Genomic DNA, 13670 nt, shown 5'->3' on the forward strand with positions numbered 1-13670 from the left:
GTGCCTTATATTTTAATTTGATGTTTTCTTTTTGACTTCTACAGCTTGTAAAATTGTTTTAAAAACACATGAAGTAAGTAGTCTAGTATTTCAGTAAATATCAATTCACAGTGGTATTATGAACAAAAGAAGTTAATGAATATAATGCAATGACGATAAATACAACATTCTATTACATATAAACACAAAATTAGCATAATGATATAATGCTTTTCTTGACATAGCATTTCAAACCTAATCACTCGAGTATTTTTAAATCACAAAAGGAATAAAGGCTTGCCTTCATTAGGCTATCCGTTGCCTGACTATTTGCATTTCCTTTGATTTCACTAAGAATATCTTCATTTCTTCAGTGTTTTAAAACAAATAAGGAATAAGGACTGATTCGAAAACAAATCAGAGCAATCATGAATTGAGTTACTTTTCCAACTAATTAAGAAAACGTTGCTTACACACCAAAACACAGAACAAGTCCTTCTCACACTTAAGCTTTTAAGCTATGAAGAAAGGAAAATCTGCTTTCTTTGTCCAGCACAGGCAGTACAGAAGCTAAGAGGCTTAGAGTATAGACAGGAAGATCTAGATTAGACTAGGAAAGGTTATGCGACTGGTAAGAAGATCAGATTGACTGAGGAGGATATCATTTACTGTTCTAAGAATGTCAGAAAGTTTTTAGCAAAAGACATCCAGCCATTGCTGTCCCTCTGCCAACAATCTTTTAGCACAGTACATCTTGCTTTACTGAAGATGAACAATGGGTAGGACAACTTTTGGTAAATCCTTTCAGTCTCGTTTTCCAGTGATACCATCAACACTTTTAATGTTTGGGTTGTTGTTTGTTTGGTTTTTTTTTAATTTCTGCTTCATAGAACTGATTTAACAGGTACAATGTCATTGCAAGTTTCAGTGAATTATTTCAGACTGAAAAATATGAATTTATATAACACCAGATCCAGAATATCAGAACCAAAGTATCTTTGTGTTCAACATCTCAACTCACAGGGTCTTTTAAAACTTCTAACATATAACTTACCTTTTTATTTTCTTTGCATCATCCTTGTATTCAATGAATTCACAAATAAACTTTGAGATTATATCATCCACAACTTGGTAATGTGTGCTTTGTGCAAAATTTCGGTGCTGTTCACTTTCAAGATGCTGAAATTAAAGAAAAAACATGAAGCAAATCTAATACTACAGGTATGAATATACAAGTCAACCATATGAGACGGAGCAGCAAGGAAATATCATTAATTTATTACTAGTGTCTCCAAGACATGAACTATTACTGCCGTCAGAGGCAGCAATCAACCCGTAAGCATATACTTGACATTTCACATACTGCTTGCAGATCTTCATATTTCTTCCCACAACATTCACAATATCCTCTCTTTTTTTTGTCCTTCTGAGGGAGTTGAACAAGAGTCCCACAGTCCTTGTCAGTATTTATTTTGTTCCTGTTAACAGAAAAAATAAATTAATGAGTCTCAAAAAGGAAGCTGAGCTTTATACTTGCCTTTCACAGCATATTCATTCTATTCAATTGAAAAAAAAATCCAACAACTTTTATTTTCCCCTCATACTATTTACATTGTTAGTCAATGCATAGAAAAAAAAGAGAAAAAATATGCATTAATTAAAATTACTGCAAGAAGACAGGCAGGCTCAGTGGAACTACATGTAAGCATAAAACATCCAGGTTAGTACAGATGTACTACTACCACTGACTCAGAATAAAACACTATAAAATTGCTAAACAAAAAAATCTCACTTGACAAATCAAAGGACATACTGAAATCTCTATGCGTAGAAGAAACAGAGGTTTGATAAAATCAAAACTATGGTATAAGTAAAGAACAATCATATTAGTTGGTTATACATAGCTTTTGAATATGCTGATCAAATGCCATTTTGTTCTGTTTTTCTAGGTGCAGGCTAAGTGGAAATATGAGGAAATGAACCTCAAGCTCTTCATGGAGATTAATACACGAAGAGATTTTCAATAGCTGCTACGTGACCTTCAGAGTCCTCTTTTGGGGAGAGCTACTGCTTTGCTGCAATTCGCTATTAAACTATCTAAGGACGATATCCTAGTGATAAAGCAAAACCATCAATCTCTACACTTCCCTCTTACTTCACAGGAATAGTGCCATCTTCCTGTCGAGCCAAAAATAATTCTGACAGATTTTACCAAGTATCTGCATAGATGTAAGCACAAGACTTAACATCAAAACTTACAAATGTATGGCTCAGCATAAGTGTACACTGCTTTAAACATTTGGTTTCTGTCAATAAGTCTAAATTGGTAACACCTGCCCCAGGATTTGCTGGTTTCCACTGGACAGGCTCCACCTAACTGTGCACTCTTACTATTACACTAGCCTTTTCACCTTCCCTCTTTAGAACCCTAAAAATCACAGAGAACCAGTAAAGCAGAGCATAAGCAACAGAATTTATCATCTGAAGACTGAATAATGCCTGCAGGTCTTGCCTGATGCAGAGGCAAGTAGAACCGACAACTCAGCTTCAACAAGATTTCCTCCCGGATGAAGGTGAAACAAGGGAGCACTTCCCTTTCTCCCTCCTGTAACTGACACTCCTGACATTTACCTGCTGAGTATGAAATAATCCCCATCTAGATATCTCTTTGGCAAGTACCAATCTGAAAGATTAAATACAAATATTCATTCAAACTCTTGAAATTTTTAATGTACCGTATTCCTTAATCCATCCAAATGAAAAGAATATTCTTTTTTTTTAATTTCTTCCTTTTTTAATGCTCTGAAAAGAACGGGCCTTTCTAACTCCTTCTGAAGAGAAGCATCAGAAACTGCATTATTATTGCAAGGGTTATTTTTTTTTCATACTGCTACATTTATTGTAATTTAAAAAAAAAAAAAACACAAAAAAATCCATCATGGCAACAGGAACTGAAAATGTCAAGCACTATAATGATAGTGAAGAACAAGCTGAACCTTAACAGCGGAGAAGCTATTTTATAACAAAAACCAAGTATCATATCTAAATACGTCTAAATGCCATTCTACTGGGCAGTTAGCATCTACTTTTTATACCTGAAGAGTTGAAGCAGTAATTGCAGAGTCTAATTTCTATAAATTAAGACTTTATCAACAATGTGCACTCTTTATCAACAATTATTTTATGCTATGACCAAATATCACTGTCTAAAAAAAAAATATCACTGTCTGAAAAAAAAAAAAAGACCAGCTGCCTACTTTAGCATTATACTGACAAATATCAAAAGAAGTCTTAAGAAATCCACTTCCTGCAAAATACTTACTGGACAGCATCCAAGATGAGGACAAAGAAGAAACCAGTGGCAGAAAGGAAAAAAGATCTTATGCTGACCCACAGCGATAGGAGAAGGCCGCATTTTTGGATGTATGCATCTGTATGTCCAAACAAAGGACTAAGGACAGGACAAAGAGGGTATAGAAAGACAGACAGACACCAACAATTAAGGTGCAGTGAATATGTCAGATAAGACATGGCTATTAGTATTAAATATCACACAAAATCAGAAGTAGAGCAATTATTTTGGAAAACAATTACTTCAGAATTATTTTAGAGAACTGCTCTCGCCTCTATCCACACCTCAATAACAAGTTTTCAACAAACCTTTGCTTAGACTGAGTTTGCTTTTGACCAGAAGGATATTTCTTATCCACCTCAAATGGACTGTATGGCTTTGGAACACAGTAGTTCAGAAGTGGAAAACTGGGAAACTGCAGATAAAATGGTCGGTATTGGCTGTATTAGATAAAAAAAATGCATTAGAACCATCAGAAAAGGAAAAAGAAATTTATAGCACAAATTACTATATAATCAAGTAAAAAATTCTGAAAAAGTGTCTCTTTTACACGTAAAGTACACTGAATGCTAAGCAGATAAACACCCTGGAATGTCATTCCTTCCCTCCTACCTATAAACTTCATATTTTTAAAAATAGATTAGCCATGAGTTTCCATAGCAGTTTTACACATTCCCTGGGGTATGGCTTTCATGCCTATTTATTGTTGAGAGTTGGGTAAGCAATAAAAATAAGAACAATTTGGATGATGTCACATCTATGTTCCTGAGAAGTAGCTATAACAGCTCCTAACAAGCAGGGCACTACTTTTTTGACTTCTCCATTTTCTTTCCTTTTTTAACATATTTTAATCAATTTACTATTCAAAATGTAAAAACTGACCTTTTAATTTGCCAGAAAGATAACTGTCCTGTAATGCTTTGTACCTGTATCAGAACTAGGGACTATACCAGTGCTCTGATTATATTAAAAATGTTTGAAATAGGGCACACTAAAAGTTTACATAATGAATCATCTGACTGAAATGCTGATGCCAAAGTTCAATCATCTTTTTTTCCCTCATGTTAGTATTATAAAGGCTGCTCAAGCAGAAGAAAAAGTCTGAAAAACAAAACAGATAGCTAAGCGTCTTGTTCCACTTCTGAACTGTTACTTATGTATAAGCATTTAAAAATTAAAAAACTTTATGATGCATAACCATTTAGAATAGTTTCAGGAGTTTAGTACACAACTACATTCAGAAGTCAAACTTACACATACTTATATACGAATGTCTTGTACTTGCAATGGTGCTTGTATGATTTTCCCCACTATCCTCACATTCCTCATGCCTATTATGCCAACTCACAGTGTAAAACCAGGCTTAGATTTTTTTAAATGCAGGAAAATATCAAAAAATCAGGTCAAATAATTTGGAGCTCATAAGCATCATCATAAAGCAAAAGTTAGTTAAGAATATAAAGGTGCAGTACACGCTGTGCAGAACTGCACTTATTTTATAATTTATTGTTCTCCGAATTTCAGGCAAACTGGTATTTCCTTACACAAACAGGTCTGACCTATTACAGCACCAGAAAGATACAACAATTTTAAAGGCTGCAAGTATCAGATTTCATGCTACTGTGGATATTGAAATCAGATTAATTTTTTTTTCCCCTTAAAAAGAAGTGATTGAACAGGAAATTAAACCAAATTTCAAGGGATGACTTTAATAACGACACTTCCCTTTCCTTAGATTTAAACAGTCTTTATAGGAAATTAATGTTATTGAGTTCGGACTACAGGAGTGGAACTTGGTATACAAAGCTTTACTGGCCTTTTGGGTCACAGGTTTTGGATCCAAGAAAAGATGTCAAAGTTCAAAGCTTCCAGGTCTCCTTTCCACTGAAAGAGCCCTTGGCAGAAAGTTACTCAAAGAACTCACTCTCATGATCTACAAACTGGAGCTACATGTTAACCTTCCACGTCCATTACCTATCACAAGTATCCTCTATTAAAGTACTACCTGTTCAATCTCATTCAGTGGCTAAACACAGGCACCTACCCAGAGCACACAAAGATGAAAATTTTGTTTATTATAAAAGGACATTGTGCCTGGTATCTACAGCCAGGAAGTCAAAGGAAATTGAAATCTGAAGGCCACTTCCTCAAGGCATACTAAATGTTTATGAATTACTCAGTTTGAGAACCCCATAATGGAATACACAAAGAGAACACTTACCGACTTCTATCTTCCACCTTAAGAAATGGATTTTTCAGTTTACCTGTTCAAGGAAGGAGAAAAGGAAATTAAGGGATAAATACTTCTCTCCATTGAGTAAGTTAGTCCAGTAGCTGAATAAGCAGACATTATTTTAGAACTCGTTACATACATGTTTTGACAAACTTGATTTCTGTAGTTCTTCTACATGCTTTTCCTAGACATGCAAATCAGAATACAGCAGCACACCTGACCAAATGAGAACTGCAGTACATTCTTAAGCATTCAGAAAGCAAGGCAAAACAAAAACCTCTACAAATATTGAAATACTTACTTCTTGACCTTTGAGCAGTAGCTTGTTTTACCTATTGAAAAGAGAAGGTAGAAAATCCCTGTAAGTATCATTTTGCATTTTACTTAAAGCTTTAACTGTAGCTAATTTCAAATTTTGAGGGTCTGTGTTAATCATGACTTCGTACACAGTCACAATTAATTCTGCAGAAAAACTAAGCTAATTAGTACTTCCAAAATATGCTGATACGTTTCTCAAAGAAAAATTTTTTCTACATTGCAAAAAATGGTGTTCTAGTTCAGACATTTCCATTTATTTTTCCTAAGAAGAAAACCAAACAAGAAAACCCACACAGGTAAATTTATTCACTTACTCTCTCCTCCCACAAAATACTCTGCCATAGCTGAAAGTTCACTTGATAAAATTTTTACAACACTTTATAAATGCCAATTAACAACAAGCCGTAAAACGACACAAAAAAGTACATGTAGCAACATTCTCTAACTCAAAAAAATCTTCTCATTTGAATGGAATTACACAGGCTGGGGTTTGTTTTTTTTTGCAATGAAGATTAAAATTAAATAGTGTCTTTGTCTTCAGAAAAGAGGAGTCTACATTCAAGCATCACCTGTTAGTTTATACCTTTACGAGAACCAATTACAGCTAATATTTTATACTACTTGCAAAAAAACCCACCCTGCTATCTATGAAGACCAACACATCGATGACTTAGCACAGGACTTCTGTGGTCTCAATAATTAGCCAATATTGCATTCCAAAGCAACGTAACATATGCTAGACAGTATGTTTCCACTTACTTATCACTGAGTCCTGCCTAGACTAGACATAATTGTACAACTTCACATTTTATTTATATTATAGAGTACGTGCAGATGCAGTGCCCAAGCAGCTAGAACAGTTTGATGTCTTACTGTATCGTACACTAAAATCTCGAGTAATCAGGATTTTCACATGCCGACTGCAAATTACTGTCAGAAAAGCTCAAAGATACTTTATCCTAGTTGTTTTAAGACTAGGAAGGAAAATATGCAGAGTTGAGCAAGTGACACAGATTCCCTAGAGAACATTTCTTCAGAAAGTATAACTGTGATTCTTCCAAATGGCCCATCAAAAGGAAAGGGTTTCTAATCACTGCCTCACAGGGAAAATTATACAAAGCAAATTAACCACAATCTACTTCATCCTAAACCCAAACTACTATTTTTTTTAATTACTTATTCTTTTTGAGGCAAGCAGAAAGGAAATTTTAGACAGTACAGTACTTCTGATTCTTACATATCCTTTGCAAGAGTCTATATGTTATTTACCTGATGCTACTATGGAATTTATTTTTTAACATTGCTGAAATGTATAGCTAATACCTTATATTTTTCAGAGATGTTTTTTAAATCATTTCATAAAAAGTTCATAAAATTCATACTGGTCTGAAAAACTGAACATGAGCAAGACTTTATTAATATAAGATCTATAAGCTTCACAGTAGGTAGTATTTACTACACTTGTGTTTTCTCAGTTAATGAAACAAATGGCATTTTCACAAATGGCAAAGAGCCACTCACCCCATCTTTAAAAGAATTGTCTGCTCTTTTAATTAGGTAGAGCTCCTTTTTCTTTTGCTCAACGTAGTTCTTCACATCTGGCAAAAAGAGGGATAATTAACTCAGCTAAGTTTATTTTTGCCTGTTTGAAGTAATTTGTCACTTTTAGTATTTTTAATTCAACAGGAAAATGATTAACGTTACAAGTTCATGTTAGGCTTCATTGAATAAATAGTATTTACCATCAATATGAAGTACCTTCACTCCCCAACTCAAAGCATTGGATAGTATACTGCCAGAGGGGACTAAGTCCTGCAAACAATAAATTATATTAATAATTTTAAGCAACACACAGTAGATTATGTAAAACAATTACAAATATGCTACAGCACATAATACAAGAACAGATCAAAGCACAGATGCTTTACTTCCTGTCAAAAGACTACCTCTCTCCCCAACTGACTTTTCCATCTCTGTGTTACAGCACTTCATCATCAAAGATTATATTTAACCTTTCGTAAAGCCAAAACTGTATTCCATTGTCACATTTTATAGTAACTGAGATCTGAAGACAGTGAATTTATACATGCACTTTAACTCCAGGAGTACCTCTCAAACTATTTAACCTTTCGTAAAGCCGAAACTGTATTCCATTGTCACATTTTATAGTAACTGAGATTTGAAGACAGTGAATTTATATATGCACTTTAACTCCAGGAGTACCTCTCAAACGCTAACTGTATTAGCAAACCTAATAAGTTACAGTACCAGTCTTAAGATTCTATAAATTTTCAATTCTTCAAGAAGCACCCAGCAAGTACAAGCCAACAGTTTTACTCAAGACAATCCCTTGGCATCTGTCCAGGCGTTCCAAGAGACACTTCTATCTTAAACAAGAACACTCTTACTGCCGCTTGTTTCCTAGAAGAGCAAAACCAAAGTTTCTCAAGCATAAGTCACTTGATTACTTGGCTTACCTGCTCTTTCATTGCTTTTTCAACTAAAGATTTTCCTCTGCTCATACGTACCTTTAAAAAAACGGAAACACATTTGTAGCAAGTTTGAATTAGTTTCAAAAAACCAAAACGTAACACAATTTCCATTGTTGCTAACAAATATTTATTTTAGTGATGACAGTCTTCTCTTGTTTACTGTACTGCTATTTTTCATTAACTCATATCTTCTCCACAAGGTTAGGGTTAATACGGCCTGTGGAAAACACCCAAACGACCCAACCCAAAACCAGGCCTCTTCAGCTAAAGCAGGTCACTGCATTGCTCAAGAAATTTTAGTACTGGAAGAACACAGGCGGTGGGAATAAGCAGCCACAGTGGCACACACCAAAATATGAGGTTTCATCAGCTGTACTTCAGCCAAATTAAGCTAACAGCCATGAATATAATCACAGCCTCTGTCATATCCCCATCTTTTCTATCAGTCCTTTTGTACTGTATGCTGTTTGCTCATAATAAGCATGCCTTTACCTACCCATATTATTTTGCAAAATGAGGTGATTGCACCTCTGTGACAGAAAGACCAGCCCATAGATTGGCAACAGTCATATTTCTAATTAAGTGCCTATGTATACAGCACAGCTAATTGTTTCCAACTGTATTTTGACAGGATGCAAGACCTGCCCATGTAAGAAACTTCATGTAAACCTGCACAAATTCACATACTAACTGTTGCAATTAACAGGATACTCTTAAGAAATATCTCAGAAATACTTAATATTCATAATGTTTAATTCTAATTATATTCTTGAACTACTATCAAAGAGTGCTTCTGTAGATATTTGGATTAACAACATCAGAGTTGCCAGATATTAGTAGGCTGTGTTGCTAAACAGACAGGAACCACTGGATGCCATCACAAGCCTATCCATGTTGAGCCAGGTGTCAAAGACAACAAGGTCACTGTTTAATTATAATTCAGGCTTACTATATTAGAACAGATTTTAGCATTGCCTGCTTATTTGAACAAAAGGCTCTTTTTTTTAATCCTTTTTTAAAATTAGTTTTTGAAACTTTGCTTAATTACTTTGAGTTTGTTAAGTTTGACAAGCTAGCCTAAAATAGTTTACAAGCACATTTGACCTAATTTAGAAAAAAACCAAACCACAACATGAAAAAAAAACCTTATTCACCTCAGGAACAGTTACCATCTTTAAGAAACAAAGTAGGAGAAAAATTTTAAAAGCACATCCCATGCATTATACCTGACTTGCAGTATTATTACTTACAAACTTACAGTATCTACTATCTTAAATGAACTTCCGTCATGTCGATCTTTTCGGTTGCTAGGATGAGGTGAACTATGTCCTCCATTCTGGGCAAATTCTGGGCTAGGAACAGGAGAAATCTGACCAAGAACTGGTGCAAATTTTGCCTCCTTTTTATTAGACACCAGATAGCTGATATCTTTACTAAGAAAACTCTCCACTCTCTAAACATAAAGACATAAAACAAGTAATTATTTCAGGATAATGAATTTGTAACTCAATTTACATTGCATGCTTTAAAGAAAAGTGACAAACGTCTAGAATAATTAAGTTCAAAATCACTGACTTTACAAGGTGATATTTTCTAAAGATCTAGATGACGATTACATCTGAGCTGTAGTAGCATCTTACCAGTCACAATTTCTAATTTCAATTTCTTAATATCTTAACTTCAGTTGCAACAAATAAATGTGTCAATATAATCTGAAGCAGCGGAAAAAAATCACCTCAAACAATAAACCTTACCAAAGCTGGATAAAATTTCAAGCAAATTAATAACCAACTGAAAGCCAATCTTTATAATAAACACTTTTGTTACAACTAGCAAAGCAGCTTCTAGCAGAAAAACACAAAATAATTCATAAACAAGCTAATTGTTCGTATCAAACATTACAACAAACAAAAAATAAAATCCTATCACATATAAAATGCGAGTAACACTAAAATGCAGTCACAAACAACATGGAAAAGGCATTTCACATGCACAGATTTTCTAGTTTCATAAAGGTCTCTGTTCATTAACTTACCCCTCCTAGCTCTTTGAGGTCCTTCCCTATTTTTTCAGAGATCACATTTGATGGAATATCAAGGTAAAACACCTTCCCAGTGAGTGGCTTGTATTTAAGTTTCTCTGATTTTCCTGTATCTTTTTTCACATTCTTCAGAGAAGATTTTATCTTTTCTGTTTTTGCTTGCATTCCATCTGCTGCAAAAAGAAAAGTGAATTTAAACAGGTCCCCGTCTTGTGTACTGTTTATTTTTTCTTTTCAAAAGGGACTTCTAAAAAATAGATATATGGTAAAAATGTAAAAAGAAGGCATTAATACTACTACATATAGCCCTCATAAGCATCTTCTTAAAATAATATCCTAAAATGGCTTATTTATTTCAGTCGCTATACAAGGTCATCAGTTTTCTAACCCAGCTGGGCAAATATTCACTATCTCTGTACCACACTATATGGTCTACTTGCACAGTCACCAATAATCACAAGAACATTGTTTTACAACAGAATCTGTCTCTTACTCATCTGAAACAAAAAGGATTCATATAGACCCATTAGAACAAAAAAACCCTAGCCACAAGTAACTGAAACACCAAAAAATACAAGACTGAGATTCTACTATCTATCTAAATTTTGAGCACTTACCTGAGATGCATGAAAACTAAGCTTAATGTTCAGAATCATTCTGGTTACATACACTCTGTCTGTCCCAGTGAATTTTACTCTAAACCTAAGAAACCCAGCTACACCTCAAGAGTAATAAGGATGATCAAAAGCATGAAGAATGACCTTGTAGACTGAGATTTTGTCAGTCTGTAAAGTAAATGACTTAGGAAAAGAAGAATAGATACCAAAAAAAAAAAATCAAGAGGAACATAATGTGACTAAACAGCCTATTTAGTAGAAGATCTATGGAGCATGAAACAAAAGAAAACTAGGAGTGATTTCTAGGGGAGGCTGGACATGTGCAAGGAAGAAGAATACTTTGAGGGCTCCCAGATGCACAGAAGTGACATGCAACTCACAAAGTCCCTGTAGCTAAACACAGCTGGAAACTAGACTATCATTATTAGGTGAAAGTAATCATACCTTCTCTGTTCTTATGTATTTCCACAGGAATCCATTTACAACCAGTGACAGAGACAGAATCATCCAAAACTTGCATATTGTTAGTCTTACATTATTTTTTCTTCCTCACTGACTGACACCTAATTGCTTCCCTTCTGGAGAAGCTCAAAGCATACAATGAGGGCCGCTGCAGGAAGTGAGCAGGCCTCTTCTGGAAACAAAAAGCCAACGTGTAAACCAGTCCCTCTGTTATGTCTCCTCTCCCACTCCAAAATGGTCTTAGATGGGAGACAGAGTAGAATTATCACTCATGCTGCAACATAACGTAGTAGTTACGAACACACATGAATGAAGCAGGAACAACAGTCCGCTTTGTACAATCTAGAGACCAACAGAATTAGAGAAATAGGAAAATGGGAAGGCTTAAGACAGTGTAACTGATTCAGAATCTAAACAGAAAAGATGGATGATAAGCAGGTGTGCAAGTGAAATTCTGCAGATTACCAGGGATCAAATATGGTGCTATATCCAGCACACACATGCAATGGCCTGGGCAGCTGAAAAATTAACAGATTGCAGAATCACAGATTCATTTAGATTGGAAAAAACCTTAAGGATTATCGAGTCCAAACACTAGTTCCAGTGTGAACTGCCTTGTGAACACTTTAATACCAATGGAAAAGTGCCCTTTTCCAACTTAAGAGTGGTACAGATCTAGTATATTCAAACATTTAAAAAAAGCAAAATATCTTTCTGGAAAAGAGTTTGCATGTGAGCTCACATACAACTTTTCAGTAAGAATTGCTTTGGTAACGATACAAGTATAAATTTTGCTTGAGTTGACTAATAACATCAAATAATAAGCTGTGACATGCCCACAAAATAAAAAAAAAATACTACTGTTTAACATCATAACTTCTTGTTTTACTCTAACCTGCTGACTTCACTACTGTTGCTTTATTGTCTGGCTGTCTCCAGTGTATAGCTACAGATCATCTAGAATGGTCTGGTTCTGCACAAAACTAGTATCAAGGAAGAATCAATACCTGCCTCCCATACCAACCCCTCTAAGTAAAATAATATGAAGTAATATACCGTGAAGAGATGAAGACAGGAGCATTACAGCCACTGTGAAGAAAGTTTTGAGGATTAAACGACATTACACCAACACCCCTTCCAAACACATTTTATGGCTGGTAAGGGGGCAGCTGTGCTACTTCAGATCTACAAGAAAGCTGAGAAGCCACTTTTTACAGGAGCATGTAGTGATAGGATGAAGGTAAATGCCTTTCAATTGAAGACTTAGATCGGACATAAAGAAGAAACTCTTCAGGATGAGGGTGGTGAGACCCTGGCAGAGAAGCTGCGGGTGCCCCATCCCTGAGGGTGTCCAAGACCAGGCCGAATGAGACCTTGAGCAGCCTGGTGTGGTAGGAGGTGTCTCTGCCCATCGCAAGGGGTGGAACTGGATGATCTTTAAGGTCCCTTTTAACCCAAACCTTTCTACGATTCTACGATCTAACTTTTAATACATTTTCAATCAAAACAAAAGTCTTCTGGGGTACTTATTAAAGTGCAGAAATTATTAAACAACGGAGTTAAGACCTATTAAGCTCCCAGGGGACCCGATGCGAGGTTCGCAGCGGGGCCTCTCCTTTCCCGGGCTCGTTTCAGCGTCCCGAGGCCCCGGCGGAGCCCGCGCTCCCCCCTCCCCCCGCCCAGCTCCACTGGGGCCTCTGCCCCGTGCGGGGCGAGCAAAGCCCGACCGCGCCCCGCCGCCGCTTACGGGGACGCGCTCCCTTCTCCGCGGCGCTCGGTTTCATCTTCCCGCGGGGGTCACATCCTCCGCGCCTCTCCGCGCAGCCCCCTCGCGCTTTCCCGCCTCCGCCAGCGCCGCGCAGCGCAGCGCCAACGGCCGGGCGCGCGCGTGGGGGGAGGAGCGCGGCGGGAGGCGGGGCGGGAAGGGGGCGGCCCCCGCAGCACAGACCCCAGCGAGGAGGCGCTCAGGCTGCGGGTGGGGTTGTGCGCGTGTGTAGGGAGGGCTTTGCCTTCCGAGGTTCCTGCGGCTGAACGGCTTGTAGGTGCTGCTCTGGAAGGCAGTTGTGTTATAAGAAATGACTTAAAAAACCCCACAGAGCCTATCCCCAGATCAGTAGCCGTTCGGATCAGAGAGGTGAAGCAGAATGGTTCGAGTTGGAAGGGACGTTGAAGATCA

General features: G+C 36.6%; 1 protein-coding gene across 4 annotated transcripts in view; it reads right to left on the reverse strand.

Annotated features, from left to right (window-relative positions):
* Positions 1-13670, reverse strand: part of DBF4 (DBF4 zinc finger) — a 32613-nt gene that overhangs the window by 5355 nt on the left and 13588 nt on the right. The window contains exons 1-12 of one of the 4 annotated variants that reach the window (XM_054058108.1): positions 13242-13398; positions 10410-10585; positions 9633-9827; positions 8360-8410; positions 7625-7694; positions 7404-7480; positions 5866-5896; positions 5553-5595; positions 3640-3771; positions 3302-3430; positions 1343-1457; positions 1034-1158 (exon numbers count right to left, since the gene is read on the reverse strand). In XM_054058108.1, coding sequence (XP_053914083.1) covers positions 1034-1158; positions 1343-1457; positions 3302-3430; positions 3640-3771; positions 5553-5595; positions 5866-5896; positions 7404-7480; positions 7625-7694; positions 8360-8410; positions 9633-9827; positions 10410-10585; positions 13242-13278 — 1181 coding nt within the window. In that variant the 5' untranslated portion in view covers positions 13279-13398. Of the gene's footprint in view, positions 1-1033; positions 1159-1342; positions 1458-3301; positions 3431-3639; positions 3772-5552; positions 5596-5865; positions 5897-7403; positions 7481-7624; positions 7695-8359; positions 8411-9632; positions 9828-10409; positions 10589-13241; positions 13399-13670 lie in introns of those variants that run through there. The other 3 variants (XM_054058107.1, XM_054058109.1, XM_054058110.1) reach the window with 3 other exon arrangements.

The sequence above is a fragment of the Cuculus canorus genome, chromosome 2 (genome assembly GCF_017976375.1).
Source record: "Cuculus canorus isolate bCucCan1 chromosome 2, bCucCan1.pri, whole genome shotgun sequence".
In the NCBI taxonomy this organism is placed as follows: domain Eukaryota; kingdom Metazoa; phylum Chordata; class Aves; order Cuculiformes; family Cuculidae; genus Cuculus; species Cuculus canorus.